This window comes from Hypanus sabinus, chromosome X1 (genome assembly GCF_030144855.1).
Source record: "Hypanus sabinus isolate sHypSab1 chromosome X1, sHypSab1.hap1, whole genome shotgun sequence".
In the NCBI taxonomy this organism is placed as follows: Eukaryota; Metazoa; Chordata; class Chondrichthyes; order Myliobatiformes; family Dasyatidae; genus Hypanus; species Hypanus sabinus.
Window position 1 is genome coordinate 17,461,016 of NC_082738.1, and position 20,844 is coordinate 17,481,859.

General features: G+C 40.0%; 1 protein-coding gene across 3 annotated transcripts in view; it reads right to left on the reverse strand.

The window, feature by feature from the left end:
- Positions 1–20,844, reverse strand: part of lmbr1l (limb development membrane protein 1-like) — an 84,541-nt gene that overhangs the window by 5,039 nt on the left and 58,658 nt on the right. The window contains exons 12-17 of one of the 3 annotated variants that reach the window (XM_059955974.1): positions 18,408–18,485; positions 16,286–16,359; positions 15,469–15,559; positions 14,282–14,348; positions 12,166–12,239; positions 10,430–10,591 (exon numbers count right to left, since the gene is read on the reverse strand). In XM_059955974.1, coding sequence (XP_059811957.1) covers positions 10,430–10,591; positions 12,166–12,239; positions 14,282–14,348; positions 15,469–15,559; positions 16,286–16,359; positions 18,408–18,485 — 546 coding nt within the window. Of the gene's footprint in view, positions 1–10,429; positions 10,592–12,131; positions 12,240–14,281; positions 14,349–15,468; positions 15,560–16,285; positions 16,360–18,407; positions 18,486–20,844 lie in introns of all 3 variants that reach the window. The other 2 variants (XM_059955973.1, XM_059955975.1) reach the window with 2 other exon arrangements.

The window sequence follows — 20,844 nt, forward strand, 5'->3', positions numbered from 1 at the left end:
TGAGATCCATGATGAAATGGCAGAATCAAATTTGCTTTTCCTGTTAATCAGTGCACACAACTTACCTCCTTGATCGGAGATAAGTCAGAGTTAGAAGAGTTGACAGGTCTATTTGAAAGTAATCTTATCAAACATAATTATAAATAACTTAAAGACTTTTAAAAAAAAAGTCAGACTACATTGTGATGAAGGAACTCCCCACTGTGTGCCCAGGCCTGGTCAGGCCTGTCTGAGTTTTTTTGGTAATCTTTACATCCAGGAATAGAAGTTAATTATTTTCGAACACAGGATTTGAGTCAATAATCTTTTCATATTTTGGAATTACTCCAGTTGGTCAAAGACGCAAGTTATTGTGAAACTTGGCTCCTGGTCAAATAAATTATTCAGATAAAGAAAAAATTAAAAATGGAAGTAAAAATCAAAGGCACATGTCAAATGGATGATTAAGTATTTGTGAAATAACTAAACAAAAATAATCAATTAAATTTAATTTCTAAAAAAATTAATTCACAGATAATTAAAGTTGAAATAGTTGGTTGAAGTGACCAATAGTTCACTGTTGAGTGTTCAGAATTGGAGCAGGGCCGGAGGGCGGGTGGTGGTGGGGGAGCAGAGGGAGATTAAGTCGAAAAACAAAAGCACCAGCACCCATTTTTCAGTTTAGAGAAGCAGTAAAAGCTGGTGAATGCTTAAAGATTGACACAATTGTGTAAAGGTGTACAATGGGGATTACAAAGAAATCAAGGGGCTTCAATATATCGTGAAGATGCAGTGTACCAAGTATGGGAAAGGGATAACTCCCTGTCAGTGCCAAATTACCCAAATTTTCTCTTGAGCCTTGGCGACAAGAATGACTTTTGCTTGTAAATCTGCTACTGTTGATCATGATTTCAGAAACTGCTCTGATCCTGAATAGGAATGACCCTGCACCACGGCAGCAACCTGTAAAATACCATGAGCGCAAAGGAAGCCCACAAAACACCTAAATGAACTTAGTCCTGATTTAGACCATAAGATACAGGAGCAGAATTAGGCCATTTGGCCCATTGCGTCTGTTCCGCCATTTCATCATGGCTGATCCAATTTTCCTCTCAGCCCCAGTCTCCTGCCTTCTCCCCGTATCTGTTCATGCCCTGACCAATCAAGAACCTATCAACCTCTGCCTTAAATATACAAAAAGACTCGTCCTCCACAGCTGCCTGCAGCAAAGATTTCCACAGGTTCACCATTCTCTGGACAAAGAAATTCTTCCTCATCTCCGTTCTAAAAGGACGCCCCTCTATTCTGAAGCTGTGTTCTTTGGTCTTAGACTCTCCCATCATAGGAAACATCCTCTCAACATCCACTCTATCAAGACTTTTTAACATTTGATAGGTTTCACTGAGGTCACCCCTTATTCTTCTAAATTCTAGTGAGTACAAAGACTCAAGATTCTAAGTGCATTTATTATCAAATAATGTATAAATTACACAACCTTAAGATTTGCATGGAACCCGAAAGAACCCAATTTAAAAAAAATAAGACCAACTCCTCAGTGCCCACAGAGAAAGACAGAAGAAAAATCGAAATGAATCGTGCAATCAATGGAAGCGAGCAACGGCAACAGCATTCTGAACTAAACTGAGTCCTTAGATTCAAATCCCTGGAGCAGCTTGAAGGAGGCCCAAAGCCTCAGTATTCAGTTCATCATATTAATGGGGCAAGTTGCTGAAAGGTTCACAGACGTGAAGCACAGCAACTAGGGACAGTCTCACAGCTTTAGCATCACAGGGAGAGAAACCCCCAGACAATCTTGGCTGATGTTTAAATTGTCCGAACCTTGAACTAGGACCCGGGCCCCGCTGCAACGAATCATTCTGGGCCTAGATTTCACTGCTGGAGAAGCCAATCTCAACCTCTCCAAATCTGCTCAGTGCTTAGAGAGAATACAGGCCCAGAGCCATCAAACACTCATCATCTGACAAGCAGTTCAATCGTGGATTGATTTTCGTGAACCTCCTTTGAACCCTCTCCAGTGTCAGTACATCCTTTCTAAGATAAGGGGCCCAAAACTGTTCACAATACTCCAATTGAGGCCTCACCGGTGCTTAATAAAGCCCGAACATTACATCCTTGCTTTTATATTCTAGTCCTCTCAAAATGAATGCTAACATTGCACTTGCCTTCCTCACCACTGACTCAACCTGCAAATTAACCTTTAGAGATTCCTGCAGAAAGACTCTTCAGTTTTGTTGTGCTCAGATTTCTGAATTTTCTCTCCATTTAGAAAATACTCTACCTTTTTACTTCTTCTACCAAAGTGCAAGACCATACACTTTCTGACACTGTATTCCATCTGCCACTTCTTTGCCCATACTCCTAATCTGTCTAAATCCTTCTGTGGTCTCTCTGCTTCCTGAGATCTACCTGCCCCCCCACCTATCTTCATATTGTCTATAAACTTTGCAACAAAGCCATCAATTCCATCATCCAAGTCATTGGCAGATAACGTAAAAAGCGGTCCCAACACAGAACCCTTGGAATGCAAATCACCATCAGCCAACCAGAAAAGGCTTCCTTCATTCCCACACTTTGCCACTGCTTTATCCATGCTAGTATCTTTCCTGTAATACCATTGGATTGCAGCTTGTTAAGCTGCCTCATGTGTGGCACCTTGTCAAAGGCCTTCTGAAAATCCAAGTACACAACATCAACTCATCTCCCTCGTCTACCCTGCCTGTTATTTCTTCAAAAGAATTCCAACAGATTTGTCAGGAAAGATTTTCTCTTAAGGAAACCATGCTGACTATAGCCTATTTTATCATGTGCCTCCAGGTATCCTGAAAACCACATCTTTAACAATCAACTCCAGCATCTTTCCAACCACTGAGGTCAGACTAACTGGCCTACAGTTTCCTTTCTTCTGCCTCTGTCCCTTCTTGGAGAGATGTTTGCAATTTTCCTGTCTTCCTGAGCCATTTCAGAATCTAGTGATTCTTGAAAGATCATTACTAATGGCTCCACAATCTCTTCAGCTACCTCTTTCAGAACCCTGGGGTGTACACCATCTGGTCCAGGTGACTTATCTACCTTCAGATCTTTCAGTTTCCCCATGAACCTTCTCCCCAGCATTGGCAACCTCACACACTTCATGACCCCTGACACCAGGAACTTCCAGCATACAGCCAGTGTCTTGCACAGTGAAGACTGATGTAAAATACTTATACAGCTCATCCACCATTCATTGCCCCCATTACTACCTCTCCAGCATTGTTTTCCAACAGTCCGATATCTACTCTTTCCTCTCTTTTACACTTAAAGTATCTAAAGTAACTTTTGGTATCCTCTTTAACATTATTGGTTAGCTTATTTTCATATTCCACCTTTACTTTCTTAATTACTTTCTTAGTTGCTTTCTGTTGGTTTTTAAAAGCTTCCCAATCTAACTTCCCACTAATTTTTGCTCTATTATATTTCCTCTCTTTGGCTTTTATGCTGGCTTTAACTTTACTTGTTAGCCATAGTTGTATCATCTTGTCTTTAGAATACTTATGCCTCTTTGGGATGTATATATCCTGTGCCTTCTGAATTGCTTCCAGAAATTTCAGCCATTGTTGATCTGCCATCATCCCTGCCAGTGTTCTTTTCTAATCAAGTCTGGCCAACTCCTCTCTCGTGTCTCTGTAATTCCCTTTACTCCACTGTAACACTGATACCTCTGACTTTAGCTTCTCCTTCTCACATTTCAGGGTGAATTGGATCATATTGTGATCACTTGCCCCTAAGGGTTCTTTTACCTTAAGCTCTCGAATCAATTCTGGTTCATTGCAGAACACCCAATCCAGAATAACTGATCCTCTGGTGGCTCAACCATGAGCTGCTCTAAAAAGCCATCCTGTAGGTGTTCTAGAAACTCCCCCTCTTGGAATCCAGCACCAACCTCATTTTCCCAATCTACCTGCATATTGAAATGCCCCACGACTATCATAACTCGGTTTTTTTTTTTACCAAATTACCCCTCGGCCTGCTCTTTAAATTTAGCTTATGCTATTTTTCAGTTTAATCCTTTTCAAAAATGATTAATAGCTATCATTTATAAACAGTTAATGAATGCTTGCATGTCGCCTAATGATAGGGTTCAACGCACCTGGGAAGTAGAACTTCAACATTCACTCTCAGACAATCAATGGAGTAAAGTTTATTATTTAGTCAATAATTCATCTATCTGTGCACGCCATATTTTAATTCAGTTTAAGATAGTACACAGGGCCCATATGTCCAAAGATCAATTGCCCCATATTTTTTCCTAATATAAGCCCTATTTGTGACAGATGTAACACAGAAGTGGCTACTCTAACTCATATGTTCTGGTCATGTGTAAGTTTAAACAATTTTTGGACGGAGGTGTTTGGAATATTATCTAAAGTTATAGATGTGGATGTTCAACCTAATCCACACAGCAATTTTTGGGATTATTCCAGAGGAAGCAAGCAAAGTGTCTGCTTCCGCCCAACATGTGATAGCTTTTTCAACTTTACTGGCTTGGAGAGCTATTTTGCTGCACTGGAAAGAATCTAATCCACCTACTGTTTTTTATTGGCTCTCCTCCATTATGTCATGTCTAAGCTTGGAGAAAATGAGAAGCCGGATATTTGATACATCTTTTAATTTTGAACAAGTCTGGCGACCCTTTATTCAATGTTTTCACAAGATTTAATCAATTGATTAATTTATTTATTTTTCTTTATTCTCTTTGGGGAAAATTCTTATCTGTGAAGGTTCGGAGATGACTGGAAGGATTTTTTTTTCTCTCTTTTTTTAAAAATTTTATCCTCAGTTGGACTGCCCAATCTTTCTTTTTTCTTTCTCGTTTTTTGGTTTCAGTTTAGTTAAGTGTTTTTTTTTCCTTTATCAAATAAAATTTCCAATCTTTTTTTACAATTGCTATGAGGAGTTGTAGTTTTTTTTGACCATTGTATATATAACAGCGTAATATTTTACCTATTTGATTTTGACATTATATACTTTGTTTTTTTATTGCTGTTTATATGTCTTTTATATTATCTGTTTGCTAAACTCCTCCTCTGATTTGTATATTCTTTATTTGAAAATCAATAAAAAGATTGAAAAATGGAATGACTATCATAACACTGCCCTTTTGGCATGCATTTTCTATCTCCCATTGTAATTTGTAGACCACATCCTCACTACTGTTAGGGGTCCCATAAGGGCTCTCTTATCCATGTTTCTCAGCTCTACCCACAACGATTCAACAATTCAACAACTTCCTATCCTATGTCACCTCTTTCTAATGATTTGATTTCATTTTTCTTTAAACCAACAGAGCCAAGTGACCCCCTCTGCCTATCCTTTTGATACAATGTGCATCCTTGGATGTTCAGCTCCCAGCTATAATCTTCTTTTAGCCATGATTCAGTGATGCCCACATCGTCATATATGCCAATCTGTGACTGTGCTACAAGTTCATCTACCTTGTTCTGAAAACTGCGTGCATTCAGATATAACACTTGCAGTCCTGCATTCTCCCTTTTTGATTTTACCCACCTTTCACACTGCAACTCATCCTGTTGACTGCAACTTTGCTCTATCAACAGCCTCTCCTTGCTAGCAGTCTCACTACACATTGCCTCTGTTGTAAACCAACTACATCATCCTTAGCCCTATCATTCTGATTCCCAACCCACTGCCAAATTAGTTCAAACCCTACCAAACAACTCTCGCAAACCTGCCCTCAAGTATATTGGAGCCCCCACCCCCTTGGGTTCAGGGTGAATATCACAAATGACCTGACTTGGTTTAACCAAGCAGAGTCCACTGCCAAGAAGGCCCACCAGCGCCTTTACTTCCTGAGAAAGCTGAAGTAATTCGGCCTGTCCCCTAAAACCCTCACTAATTTTTATAGGTGCACCATAGAAAGCATTCTTCTAGGGTGCATCACAACCTGGTATGGAAGTTGTCCTGTCCAAGACCGGAAGAAGCTGCAGAAGATCGTGAATTTAGCCCAGCACATCACACAAACCAATCTTCCGTCCTTGGACTCACTTTACACCGCACTCTGTCAGAGCAGTGCTGCCAGGATAATCAAGGACACGACCCACCCAGCCAACACACTTTTTGTCCCACTTCTCTCCAGAAGGTTCAGGAGCTTGAAGATTTGTACGACCAGATTTGGGAACAGCTTCTTTCCAACTGTGATGAGACTGCTGAACAGATCCTGACCCGGATCTGGGCCGTACCTTCCAAATATCCGGACCTGACTTGCACTACCTTACTTTCCCTTTTCTATTTTCTAATTATGATTTATAATTTAAATTTTTATTATATTTACTTTGATTTGTATTTCAGGGAGCGCAAAGCGCAGAAACAAATATCACTGCGATGATTGTATGCTCTAGTATCAATTGTTTGGTGACAATAAAGTATTTGTATTTGTAACCCATCCCTTTTGTGCAGAAGAGACAATCCCTGCTCCCTACATCAAATTATCTATTCTTACCCTCACTGGTGCACGACAGAGACAGCAATCCAGTGACTGCTACTCTGGAGGTTCTGTTTCTCAACTTTCCACCGAGCTCCCTAAAATTTCTCCTCAGAACCTCCTCACCTTGTCTGCCTATGTCATTGATGCTGATATGCACGAAGACTTCTGGTTGCTCATCCTCACTTTTGAAGAATGCCACAGACCCGATCCAAGACATCCCTGACCCTGGCACCTAGGAGGCAACACACCATCCGGATGTCTCTATCACATCCACAGAATCTCATCTCTGTTCCTCTATGGAATTTTCTATCACTACCACAGTCCTCTCCACCCCTCTGCTCTCCTGAGTCACAACACCAGACTCACTGCCAGAGACCCGATCACTGTGGCTGCCCCTGTAGGTCATTCCCCTCAATTGTACCTAAAGTTATATACTTAATTATTGAGGGGAATAGCCACAGGTATGTACACTCAATTGTTTAAGAGTCTCAGCTGTTTATCTTGCCTAATTTGCTGAATTCCTCCAGCATTTTGTGTGTGTTGCTCAATTATTTCCAGCATCTGCTGAATCTCTTTTGTTTAACCTTAGTCGTAGAGTGGCTTCGCCAGCTTTCAAGCTATAAGCGTGTATGGCATTCCAAAATATTAAGAATTCAAAACTGCCAACCAACAAACCAATGTAAAAATAAAAATAAACAAATACAATTAACTGCGCCCATGGAGAAGTTTGAAAGAGCATGCTGAAGGGGATGCCTACTGCGTCTGGACACGGTATTGGGCACAGTAGGTTAGACACGCTCTGCAATCTCTCCTATATTGTGGTGAAAGTAAGCAAGTCAAAGAAGAGGGTTAAGTGGATTGGTGTGGTTGATCATACAAGGAGTCAGAGAGAGGACCGCTTTGATGGTGGGTGGGGTTCAGGAAGAAGATGATGCGTATGGCTGTGGGAGTGGTAGAGAAATGCAAAGAGGGGAGAACAGACACCAGGCAGATGAATATCAGGAAGACAGGTGATTGTAATGCTAATACACACGTCAAAGCTTTCATCAGAATAGCATTGGGCCCTTTTTAAGTCACTGTAAACCTCAACCAGTCAAAAGTTAAACCCTGCTTTAGCATTCTTACAGCTTTTGCTACACATGGCATAATTTTGTACAAATTACATCAAATGAACACATCATTTGACATCAACTTGCATTCAACCCAATAGGCTTGCATGTGAACAAATCACATACATACTCTCACTGACAATGAATGTAGGCCTGTTGGAAGACAAATGTGTGGATATTCTTCTCTCTAAAACTTTGTTTTCCTTCAAAGTGCCTTCTAAATCCTGCTTCCTTAATCAGAATCAGATTTAATATCACTGACATATGTCATGAAATTTGTTGTTTTGTGTCAGCAATACATAAAAATATAAATTACAATAAATACATTAAAACATTTAAATTAAATAAGTAGGGCACAAAGAGAGCAAAAATAGTGAGGAAGTGTTCATGGGTGAGTTCATTGCCCACTCCGAAATCTGATGGCGGAGGGAAAGAAGCTGTGTGTTTTCAGGCTCCTGTACCTCCTCTCTGGCAGTAGCAATGAGAAGAGGGCATGCCTTGGGTGAAGGGGGTATTTAATGATGATGTCGCTTTTTGAAGATGTCCTGAATGCTGGGGAGGCTAGTGTCCGTAACAGAGCTGGCTAAGTTTGCAACTTAGCCAGCTTCATCACACTTTATATCTGTCCCAATATATCATCAAACAGAAGTTAGCATCAAGCTGTGTCATGTTCTCTCCTCAGGTGAAATGCTTTAGGATAAAAAAAAAGCTTATTTAATGAAAGAAAACTGTCAACTGGCATCTTAGAAAGCCAGTACAAAAACATTCAAATACCTCAAACGACTGTGGTTAACTAAACTGGTTCAACAATCTGTGCAAATTATCTTGATAAACTTAAAAATATAATACAATTAGTTATATTGTTATTTGCTTTTGAAGTATAATTCCCTCCCCCCCTTACAATACAGAATTGCTTTATGAAGCAGTGCTTACGTGCCAATATCAACTCCTTTCAGTAGGTGGGTACAGACTCCTAATCGCGTGGTGTGGGTGAGGCTCTCGATTCCCCCCCTTATCTTCACCACTCGGAATAAGCTTGGGCAGCCATTGTATTCAATTTGTTGACAATGAGAGATTAGAAATGGCTCCCAGAGGAGAACCCTTTACATAGTGGACTAACCCAGAGGGACCATACTGGGATTGTATTTCAGGACAAACGTCACATGTGACTGACCACATGGCCATAGTTTTAACCCCTGTTGATTTATTTTTAAGCAAGCCAGAACACCACAAATGAAGGTATGTAATCCAGGTTATGCAGATTCCTTTTTTCAGTAACTGCATGAGGAATTAATTGAAAAACTGGTCTTTAAGTAAATGAAAGTTCTTTCAGAGACCAAGAAAGCTGTTGGCATGGCTACATCTGCTTCCAATGGTAACCTTGCCAATAATACTGGGAGGGGGTCACTCCAAAATCTGTAACTGGGGACTGGATCAGTGTGTCAAAAACTGTAAAATATTTGGAGAGGGAACATTAAATGTTCATCAAGTAAATGATAGTTCCTAGAGATTTACTTGTAAAGGGGTTCCAAGTGATACCAAAAACTGAGACTTGGCATTGAACAAGACCAAAGTTCCATAGATGTTCCACTTCCACTAAAACACAGATGTGCAATAATTTCTTCTAATTCTCAACTATTTATTTGAACTGGAGTCAGATCACACTAAATACAAAAGATTCTGAGGACACTGGAAAACTTGAGCAACACACCCGCAAGATGCTGGAGGAATTCAGCATGTCAGGCAGCATCTATAGAGGGGAATACACAGTCAATGTCACAGGCTAAGACCCTTCAGCAGAACTCTTGGACAGGATGAGACAGGAGAACAGTGTGGTGCCAAGCCTTGCTGGGGTGTGGTCATATAGTGCTTACAGCTCATCACATGACCATGTTATAATTGTCCCAAAACACAGGAAGAATGTTACAAGTTTTGAGCTGGCCCAAGGAGGCCCTTTAAACAACAATCAATTATTTTGTGTTTCATTTTTGTAATTAATTTAGATCACATTGTAGAGATCTGTTTTCACTTTGACATGAACAAGTCTTTTTCTGTTGATCAGTGTCAAAAAAGCCAAATTAAATCCACTGTGATTCAATGTTGTAAAACAATGAAACAAAATCTTCCAAGAGGAGTGAATACTTTTTTATAGGCACTGTATATTACTCAGATGACAAGTTCACTTTGAACTTTGACTTTTGAGACAAGGAAGCTGGCCACAAGTAATGACCATTGTGAGGGCAAGAGTATGGTTGAATGTTGGAATAAAGGCAGTTTTTGTCAATCAAAAAGGAAAAGTAGCCCAGGAGCCGAAAAAAGTCACAAATCGGGAATAGGTCAGATCTGTTACATAGCGTGCTATACATCTGCTAAATCTGTACTTTAATGCAAATGACACACGGCTCCCAAGGTAAACACTTCTGGAAGCAACACTGCATGATAGGCTTGCCTTTAAAACATTCAAACTAATCTCAACCCATTACTCAGCATCAAGAGATGTTTGATGTGTCATGGATGGTGAATGTACCAGAACATTGTAGCTTTGATTGCTGTGCAGAATTAGGATTCTGTTGCCATCTGTGAGTAGATGGATATCCACATCTTTCAAAACCTTAGAAGCCACAATAACCTAAAATGTATCATTTTTGTCACTTTCCCCAATAATTTTCAGTCTTCAACCCATCTCTGAAAATAGATCAATCCTATTGGGACACACAACAGAATGGGAGATCATTTAATCCTATTTACTGTTTCAATAACTAAAAACACAAAAAATGCCTGTCTGAATATGATTTACTGGTATCTCATACACCATTACATTTGTACAGCTGGTACTTACCAAACGCAAGGAGAAGTTCTGCTTGTATTGTTTCGGTGAACTTTTTGAACAGGCACAATGCAGTAAGGCCTGCAAAAAGCATGTTGTAGAGAAAGACGATGTAAAAATTTCCCAGCCAGTTAAACCTGCCAAAGTGTCCCAACAAGTCAAAGTTGGTGATTCCTAAAGAAAACAACAAAAAAAATCCCTGATAAATATAGTCGCAATTCAAAACTCAATTTAGCACCTGCAAGTTGATTCAGAAAAGCTTCCTAATGATTAATTGATTAACTTAGTTATGTGTACATCAAAACACAACTAACCAGCATGTATTTGGACTGTTGGAGGAAACTCAAGTGGTCGTGGGGAGGACTTAAAAACTCCTTACAGTCAGTGGTGGGAAATGAACCCTCGTTTTACAGCTGTAAAGCAATGCTACCGTGCAACCTTCAGGTCACTTAACAAGAGCAGGTCATCAGGGAACAAAGTATTAGTGACCACCTGTAGCTCAAAAACCCCACCCCAGGAACACTAGGTCAGAAACAAGGCAAATGAGATAGCTCTTTTTAGCCTGAAACATCAATTGTTTATTCACTACCATAGACGCTGCCTGACAAGCAGGTTCCTCTAGCGTTTTGTGTGTGTTGCTCATAATGTTTGAGAGTGTTCAAAAAAAAAAAATTTAGGACTAATTCTCCATTCAGGATGCATTCTTTGACTGAGGTACTGATAGTGTCATAAGCAGCAAGGCCAATCAAATGCAAGCCATGACATGGATGACCCGGTTTGATCAGAAGGAGCATGGACAAACTCAAACATGATCACTGCACCCACACACATAGTTGAAGCTAATGAAATAAAGCCTAACAAATACCAATCATTCGTATAATTAATTGTTTAAATGAGTAATGTGAAACAGCTGTTAGGATTCTAGATCTGAAGGGGCCAACTTCCACATGATGAGACAGGCTTTCCACAGATACTGTTCACTGGTAAAATGACAGGTGATCAGTGGAGCACATTTAAAATAAAATTTCATGAGGCAGCGAACTTGATTATTCCCATCCCTCCCTTGGGGAGGAGAGCCTTATTGCCAGATAATAGATAATTAAACAGAAAAGAGAAAATAGAACATTGAAAGGAGAAAGCATGAAAGAGCATATAAAAAACACCGATTCTGGTGACTGGGTGAGATAACAAAGAAAAAGTGTAATGTAACAGACCGAAACCTACAAGGACAAAAAGGAAATTTGCAAGGGACTGAAATTAGTGAAAAGCTTTTCCAGTTATACAAGGAGGGTGGTTAGGAGCAATGCAGACCTCTTTCAAAACAGAAACTTGTGCTGAAAATAAGGAGACACATTTAAAAAAAATACCATCCCAGGCATTAAAAAAAACAGGTGCAGATATGGCAGTAGTAGAAATTTGGCAGTCTCAAATAATTGTCAATTGTTAATTTTAAATCTGAGATCAATAAATCTTTGTAAAACTAAAAAGCCATTAAAGGGAAAAGGCAAGTTAAATGTGAAGTAGCTTATAGATCAACCAACAAATGATAGTACAGGCTCATTGATTTTTCCAAAGGAAACATAGAACAATACAGGCCCTTCAACCCACAATGTTGTGCTGACCATTTAATCTACTCCAAGATAAATCAAACTAATAGATTGAAACAATTTGAAGTGTATAGTTCAGTTCTATTAGCACATTCACAGAGCAGCACCTTGAAAATAAATTGAATACAATCCATTTCCAACCTTGGTTGGACTGAGGCTTGGAGCTGCTAGAGCAGGAACTTCAAGTTGACAAGAAAAGGAAGTTGCTGGTGCTACTGAAATAACATAGAAAGTTACAGAAATACACATCAAATCAAATCACCATGAAGATAAAATAAATGTGTTGTTGATAACTGCGGTGGAATTGACCATGGGGAAGGATTACAGCTGAAATATTTGGGAGATAGTGTTCCAGTGCTTGACTGTGGCAAAATATACCATTATTAATTATGTCTAAGAGTGGATCAAATGCAGAAATGTAAAGGAGGAAATAAAAATAAATTATAAAAATAAAATTTCCATTTCATCAGTTAATGAAAGAGCCATCTCATGGGCAACTGGTAAGTTGGGCACCTGACCATGAATTTGGGAAGCAGGATTCAACCCCCAGTTTGGGCTCGAATATACAATCCCAGCTACAGATGTAGTAATACCACAACTAGATGAAGTCAGCATGAAAACAGAGGTAGAGGAAAACAAAAGGCAAAGCATTCTACACCCGAGCACTACTCATCCTTGCACATGTACTGTTGTGTAGCCACTTGACACTCAAGGCATGTGGATAACTTTCTAATGGACGGGGCACCTGGGACATGTGACCACTTCTCAAAGGAGAGAATGGCTTCAGAAAAGCAGAAGTTGAGATGTAGGGAAGGAAGGTTTAAAATTAAAAAGGTTTAGCCTTTGAATAACAATTCCATTTCAGCCTTTCAACAGCAAAGCGAAAACTGATCTTGCTTTCGTTCTTATCAAATAATGTAAGACTCTTAATAGTATATCTGCCCCAACAAGCATGAAAAAGTTGCAAACATTGAGCATTTGCATTGTAGTGCAAATGCTCAATCAGGCTTGGCTAGTCTTCCAATATTTGTGCTTAATATGAGAAGAAAGCAAATTTTACAGATGTAAGTTTTAATAACTGAATCCAAGGGAACAAGTCCTGATTAAATTCATGGAGTTTGGTGCCACCTGCTGGCTGTCTGAGACAACACAAACATATTCCAAGATGGCAAAAGCTATTTTCCAATTTTGGTTCAGAAATCTCCAATTGGCACGTCAAAAATAACACTTCACAACTTAACATGTTCTGCAGAATCTGAAAACTACCACTTTTGTACCATTTTACATTGGGGTTGCTATTCCTCATTACAAAACAAATCTCAATATAAATAGGGATAAGGCAATTGGCCTCTTTCTGTGTTGTAAAACTTTTATGAAAGGAAAGACTTTCAGTTCTATTACAGTACTCACATCCCTTTTGGGATATTCCAAAACAATGCACAGCAGTTTCACTACTTCTGAAGTAATGAGGGGTCATTTCTGAGCAGTCTCTTCCACTAAACATAAGATTCCATTCAGGATTGGCAAAAGTTGGCTATGGCATGTACAGAGATGTTAATGATATTATTTCAATGTTTTGCTCCATTCCTTTCAAAAGGCCAGGGCTTTGCTGTGCCATTGCTGCCTTGACAGTGTCTCAGCCATGACCATTCATCACAACTAACCCTTAAAAGCAAGTATGTACAAGAAAGGAGCAGTGTGGTTGTGAGGGGCATGGTACTGTCCCACATGCCTTCAAATAAGACATCAAACGGAGGCCTTGTTTGCTTGTTCAAGGATCCACTTGGAGAGGATCAAAGGGGTTTCCGGTGCCGCAAACAACATTCCTCCTGCAACCCAGAGGTTAGTGGTCATTTACCTCTTACTGTTTGTTGGGCATCAAACTGACTCTCAGCTTGGATACATAATGACTGCACTTTAACTCGTGAATTAGCAGTGGTGCTCTGTAATGAAGTGGTACACAGGCATATTCTTTCCCATTTGTATACAGTGTTCACTTTCATAATTACAGACAAAAAAAAGTGTGCACAATGGTTAAGATAAAAAACAGAGTTTAGGTTGATTTGTTTCCCTCCCTTATCTGAGCATGTTGAGGTCAATTGGAATGGCCCAACAACCAAGTCAATAAACTAAGACAAACATTTGTTGAGCATAACAAGTGTTTTAAATTCAGACTGAGATGGTTTATGAGATCCAAAAATATGGACTGGAAGTTAAGCACAAACTATAGTCTGTGGAAGTATGCACAAACACTTACCGAGTGTACGGGCGAATACCGGCAGAGCTGAGCTCAGAACAAGTAGTGATACACAGTTCCCAATTATCTAGGTGAAAAAGATGTATCAACAGCTTTATGTATTACAATAAAGATAATAGAATCCTTTAAATCACTTTCAATCAGGTCATATCCGGAACACTGAGACCATTTTTGGTCTCCTCATAATATAGCTTGAAAGAGGTTCAGAGTGGGGCCTTATCTGCACTAAACAATAAGGACTGTAGAACAATTAATCTGGCTTTACCAGGCACAATCTAGAATACTATTCAGTTTTGGTCCCCTGATGTAGGACAGGGCATCCAGGCTTTAGAAGGAGGTTCAGAATGGAGCTATGAGAGTATTATTATGATATAACAGCCCTTTATTATCAGCATGAATAGAGATATATGAAGCTTTTAACTCCAGGAAGAGAAATTGGGATCATCCACATCCACAGTTTAGGAAGGGGACCAAACACAAGAGAACAGGTTGCAACAGGAATACTGAGATTGGATGTAACATGGCAGATCTTTTCACAGGCTTTATGTGCCATCATTTTATTCCAGAGTTTAAGTGAATGCAAAGTCAATGCAAGCTTATGAAAACGGACTAGCTGTGGGCCAGTGTTGCCAGAAAAAGCTTGCTCACCTTCGGGAGCTTGGCAGACCATAGCCTCCCTTTCCCAAGACCAACTTTTTTTGATTTTCTACCTTTCCTAGGAGTCAACTTATGGGGAGAGCGGCACTGATTGCAACTTACACCTTGGAGGTCTTTTCCTGTTCCCTTTTGCAACATACACATGAAACCATGGATGAAGTCAAATGTTAATGTGCTGCTAAGTTGCTGGTGGATCCAGCGCAGTTGATAGCTAAATGAGGCACTGTGATAAAATAGTATTCAGGCATAGTTTGCGTATTAGCAAACAAATTAAACATTCTTCACAGTCACTAATATACAGGTTTTTGTCAGATTGAGTATTTATAGTATTTAAACAGACAGAATCTGATGGGAGATTCAGAAGGGTTTATCAACCCTTTAGTCTCTTGCCTAAAACAGAGCTTGTACAGTGATGTGCTATTAATTGTGTTGCTCTGTTACAACTCAAACACAAAAGTCTGGACACAAATGCATTATTATAATCCTCAGAGGAAACGAATCTAAACAGGTATACATAAGTCAATGCCTACCTTGGTCATGGTGGTGTCCTGCTTTCTGGGGGTAAGTTTGATGAAAAGTGGTGAACGATAAAACCCAACAACTGATGACACCCATAGGTAACTGCAGTGCAGTTAAGGTACAAAAATACTCAAGTGACAGACAAAGATCAACTTCAGAGCATCATTCTCTTTCTTACTACCATCTATAGTACTAGGGTTCAGGGTGTTGTGTTCTCATCCAGATAAGAAAGGTGGAGGGTTCAAGTCTTGTTCCAAATATGCGAGTATAAATGTCCAACACTCCATTGTACTACCAAGGGAGAGCCACAATTTCAGAGATGCCATCTTTCAAATGAAATATCAACTCTAGGTCCAATCTGCCTACTCAGGATACAAAAGATCATGTGACACTATCCTCAGGAAGAACAGGTTAGTCCTTCAGAGCCAACAATCAAGAGCTCACTTCTAAGGGCTCATACAATTCATGTTCTCAGTATTATTTTTTTTTAAATATGCACTATTTATCTTCTTTTGCACATTGGTTGTTTGTCAGAATTTATCTATATTTTTCATAAATTCTATTGCATTTCTTTATGATCCTGTAAATGCCTACAAAAATTAATCTCAGGGTGGCAATATGGTGGCATACACTTAATTTTGATAATAAATTTTCTTTGACTTTGAAATTTATTCCTCCAATATTGCTCATAAGTAGATTGGCTCGTTTCCCACATTACAGCAGTGACTACACTTAAAAAGTACTTCATTTGGCTCAGAAGTGCTTTGGGATGTCCCAAGGTTGCAAACTACACTATGGAAATGCACGTTTTTTGTTTGGAAAGGATACAAAATGAGAACAACTTCCATAGCCGCTCCAAATGAACCAAACATAGAGAGAGAGACTTTTCCCAGAGGAGGATCCTGGAATAGAAAAAACACTTAGTAACACTGCACACTGCAGTCAGACTTCATAACAGAGCCACTAGGCGTTCAAGACACCAACAGCTTCAAGCCAGGTCTGCAGTCACATAACAGAAATTGGTTTCAACTACATTTGGGAGAATTGAGGGAGAAAGCATCCACAAATGCTGCTCAACCTCACATGTTAAGGACATGATACTGGATATTGGTCAGTACCTGTGCCTGTGTTAATTCAGCACAGAAGTCCATCAACATACTATCAATATGACCTACAAATACTAAGCTTCCATTTTCCTCCATAGTACAACCTAGATATTGCACACAATAGAAAGGATAAAATAGAAAGTCCCGTCCAGTCTGATCCACCGTTTGATCATGGCTGATTTATTTTCCTTCTCAATCCTATTCTCCCCGTAACCTTTGATTATACCTAAAGCAGAGATTTATAGGTTCTAGATTAGTAAGGTTGTCAATGATTTGGCCTCCACAGCTGTCTGTGGCAATGAATTCCACAGATTCACTATCCTCTGGCAAAAGAAATTCCTCATCTCTGTTCCAAAGGGATGCCTTTTTATTCTGAGGCTGTGCCCTTTAGTCCTAGACTTTTGGGAACATCTTCAATCCACTCTATCTCAGCCTTTCAATATTCAGTAGGTTTCAACGAGATCCCCCTTCATTCTTCTAAACCCCAGCCACCCCTCATCCATATTCATCTAGAGGGACAAGATTCCTTCAGAATCACAGGGGAGGTGGAAGTCATCACTTGGCAGATCTGCAATTTCCAATTTCCATTCAGGATTTTGTTCTTGTTTCCAGTCCTGGAGATCCCCTGCTGGTCACTAAAACTCTGTGGAGACTAGACAGGTCTCAGAGGCTAAGAGGTAGACAAACTATTTTAAATTTGCTTGTGATTACATCAATGCATTTTGCAGTTCCACTGTGTACAGAATGAAAGGAGGGCTTGCTTCTCATATTGTTGGAAGCACCAGTTTAGCAAGGGATTAAAATGAGTTTTGTAAATCAAATTAGATCAGGTTCTGTTCTACACGTTGCCTGACACACGGGACGAAACAGCTCAAAGCTTGCTCACCCAAACTAAATGAGCTCTAGCTTTGAGAATTCAATTGTACTCCATGTAGTCAAACCATCCACAGACCTTGATGCAAAACTGCCCTCATATTTGGGCTTTGCTTAGCTCCAAGGACTTTGATGATTTTTAGACAATATAAAGCCGTCGTACTCTAGTGATTCTAACCATAATCACAGTACAATGGCTAGACAAGATAGGAATAGATTTTAAAGGAGTTGGTTAACTTAACCTTCTACTCTTTACTAAAGCATGGGTGGATCATAGGACCAGGAGATGACCATTCAGCCCCAGATCTTACATTGTATGATCAGCAATCTGCAATTTACCCTTTTATCCATAACAGATTAGATTAGATTAGCTTTATTTATCACACGTCCATCCAAGCATACCATGAAATGCTTTGTTTGTGTCAACAACCAACAGTCTGAGGATGTCTGGGGCAACCCACAAGTGTTGCTATGCTTCCAGTGCTAACATAACATGCCCACAACTTATTAACCCTAACCTGTACAGCTTTGGAATGGGGGAGAAAACCAAAGCATGTGGACATAGGGAGAATGCATAAACTCCTTACAGACAGTGGGAGGAATTAAACCCCTATTGCTAGCACTGCACTAACTGCTATGCTACCAGGCTGCCCTTGCCAAATTAAACCCATCCTACTGACTTTTCTCAACAAAGATGGGCTTTCTTAAAGAAAAAATGCAAAGCGATGCAAAGTGTGTCCGCTACTTTGATGACTTTTCCTAAACATGCATGCAAATATGACACACAGTGAATTAAGCCAAAGCTAAAAGTGCTCAGGTTAAGCAGTATCAAAAGAACAGCTCAGATGAAAGGTCCTGGACCTGAAACATTAACTGTTTTTTCCCTCAACAGATGCTGCCTGACCTGCTGAGTATCCATCATTTTGTTCTTACTCCAGATTTACAGCAAAGTACATATTCAAGTTCTTTACCTGCATTCCTTTAGGCATGGCTGTTTCATCAATTAGTAATTGAAGGATGTGGAACCCCACCACCAGGACAGAGATTCCCTGAAACACCAGTGATAAACATATGATTTTAGAAGGTTCACAAAGTTGCATAACAGTAGTTCTGCCAGGGACAGAGGAAGTCTTATGCTACATTTGGTAGTGATGCAGCTCAATTGGAACAACTTGATGCCTTTTTGTTCCCCAGAGTTAGTATGAACAGTGCAAAGACCGAATTATATTTGATTTGACTGAGTACACCAATTCCTAAAAAATGAAGTAACTTTTATTTATAGGTTGAGTAATGCACAACTGCTAGTTCCAACAGAGCCAAACAAGTTTGTGCCAAAAGTCAACAAATAGCTCATCTCAATGAGCCCTTTAATGTGAAGTTGAACTTTCCGGATTCAGCACCATCAATCAACTACCACACAATAAAAAGTTTATTTTAGAACTAACAACCGATCATTATTTCGCCCATCTCCTGCGGCCATACAAATGACAGCCAGCCAGACGCTAAGCTACCAGCATCATTAATAGTGATCATTTCATGCTTATGGTCAGAATCATAGTTATATACAGCACAGAAACAGCCCTTCAGGCCTACATGAGCTAGCCCAATTTGCCTGCATTTGTCCCAAGTCCCAATGTATTTTAAATATTATTGTACCTGCCTCAACCATTTCCATTTTCCCACCACCCTCTGTGTGGAAAATGTTGTTCTTCATATCCTTTTTAACCTTTCCCCTCTCACCTTAAATCTACACCCTGTAGTTTTAGACTCTCCGTACCCTAAAAATGCTGTGATGAACCACTTTATCTATGTCTCTGATGATTTTATAAATCTCTATGAAAATTACCTCTCCAGGGAAAACAGTCTCTCCTTATAACTCTAGCCCTCCAGTCCCAGTAACATCCTCGTGAACCTTTTCTGCACTTTTCTAGCTTCCTATAGTGGGGTGACCAGACCTACGCACAATACTCTTAAGTACGGTTTCAACAACACTTTGTTCATGACATCCCAGCACCTGTTCTAAGAACCTTAACTGAAGATAGATAGATAGATAGATAGATAGATATAGATAGATAGATAGATAGATAGATAGATAGATAGATAGATAGATAGATAGATAGATAGATAGATAGATAGATAGATAGATAGATAGATAGATAGATAGATAGATAGATAGATAGATAGATAGATAGATAGATAGATAGATAGATAGATACTTTATTCATTCCCAAGGGGAAATTCAACATTTTTCCAGTGTCCCATTCACTTATTTGTAGCAAAACTAATTACATACAGTATTTAATTCAGTATAAATATGATATGCATCTAAAATCACCCTCCCAAAAAGCATTAATAAATAGCTTTTAAAAAGTTCTTAAATAGTTTACTAAAGTGCATTGAGTGGTAACTTAAGCTCAGTTCTAACCCCAGCACTTTAACATGTCTTGCCCCTGGTGGTTGAATTGTAGAGCCGAATGGTGTTGGGGAGTAATGATCTCTTCATCCTGTCTGAGGAGCATTGCATTGACAGCAACCTGCCGCTGAAGCTGCTTCTCTGTCTCTGGATGGTGCTGTGCAGAGGATGTTCAGGTTTTTCCATGATTGACCGTAGCCTACTCAGCGCCCTCCGCTCTGCCACCGATGTCATACTCTCCAGTTCTGTGCCCACGACAGAGCCCACCTTCCTTACCAGCTTATTAAGACGTGAGGCGTCCCTCTTCTTAATGCTGCCTCCCCAGCACGCCACCACAAAGAAGAGGGCGCTCTCCACAACTGACCGATAGAACATCTTCAGCATTTCACTACAAACATTGAATGACGCCAGCCTTCTGAGGAAGTACAGTCGACTCTGTGCTTTCCTGCACAGGGCATCTGTGTTGGCAGTCCAGTCTAGCTTCTCGTCTAACTGCTCTCCCAGATACTTGTATGTCTTAACCTGCTCCACACATTCTCCATTAATGATCACTGGCTCCATATGAGGCCTAGGTCTCCTAAAGTCCACCACCATCTCCTTGGTCTTGGTGATATTGAGACGCAGGTAGTTTGAGTTGCACCATATCACAAAGTCCTGTATCAGTTTCCTATACTCTTCCTCCTGACCATTCCTGACACACCCCACTATGGCCGTGTCATCAGCGAACTTCTGCACATGGCAGGACTCTGAGTTATATTGGAAGTCTGATGTGTACAGGGTGAACAGGACCGGAGAGAGCACGGTCCCCTGCGGCGCTCCTGTGCTGCTGACCACCGTGTCAGACCTACAGTCTCCCAACCGCACATACTGAGGTCTGTCTGTCAAGTAGTCTGCTATCCAATCCACCATGTGTGAGTCTACTCCCATCTCCGTTAGTTTGTGCCTTAAGATCCTGGGCTGGATGGTGTTAAAGGCACTAGGGAAGTCCAGGAATG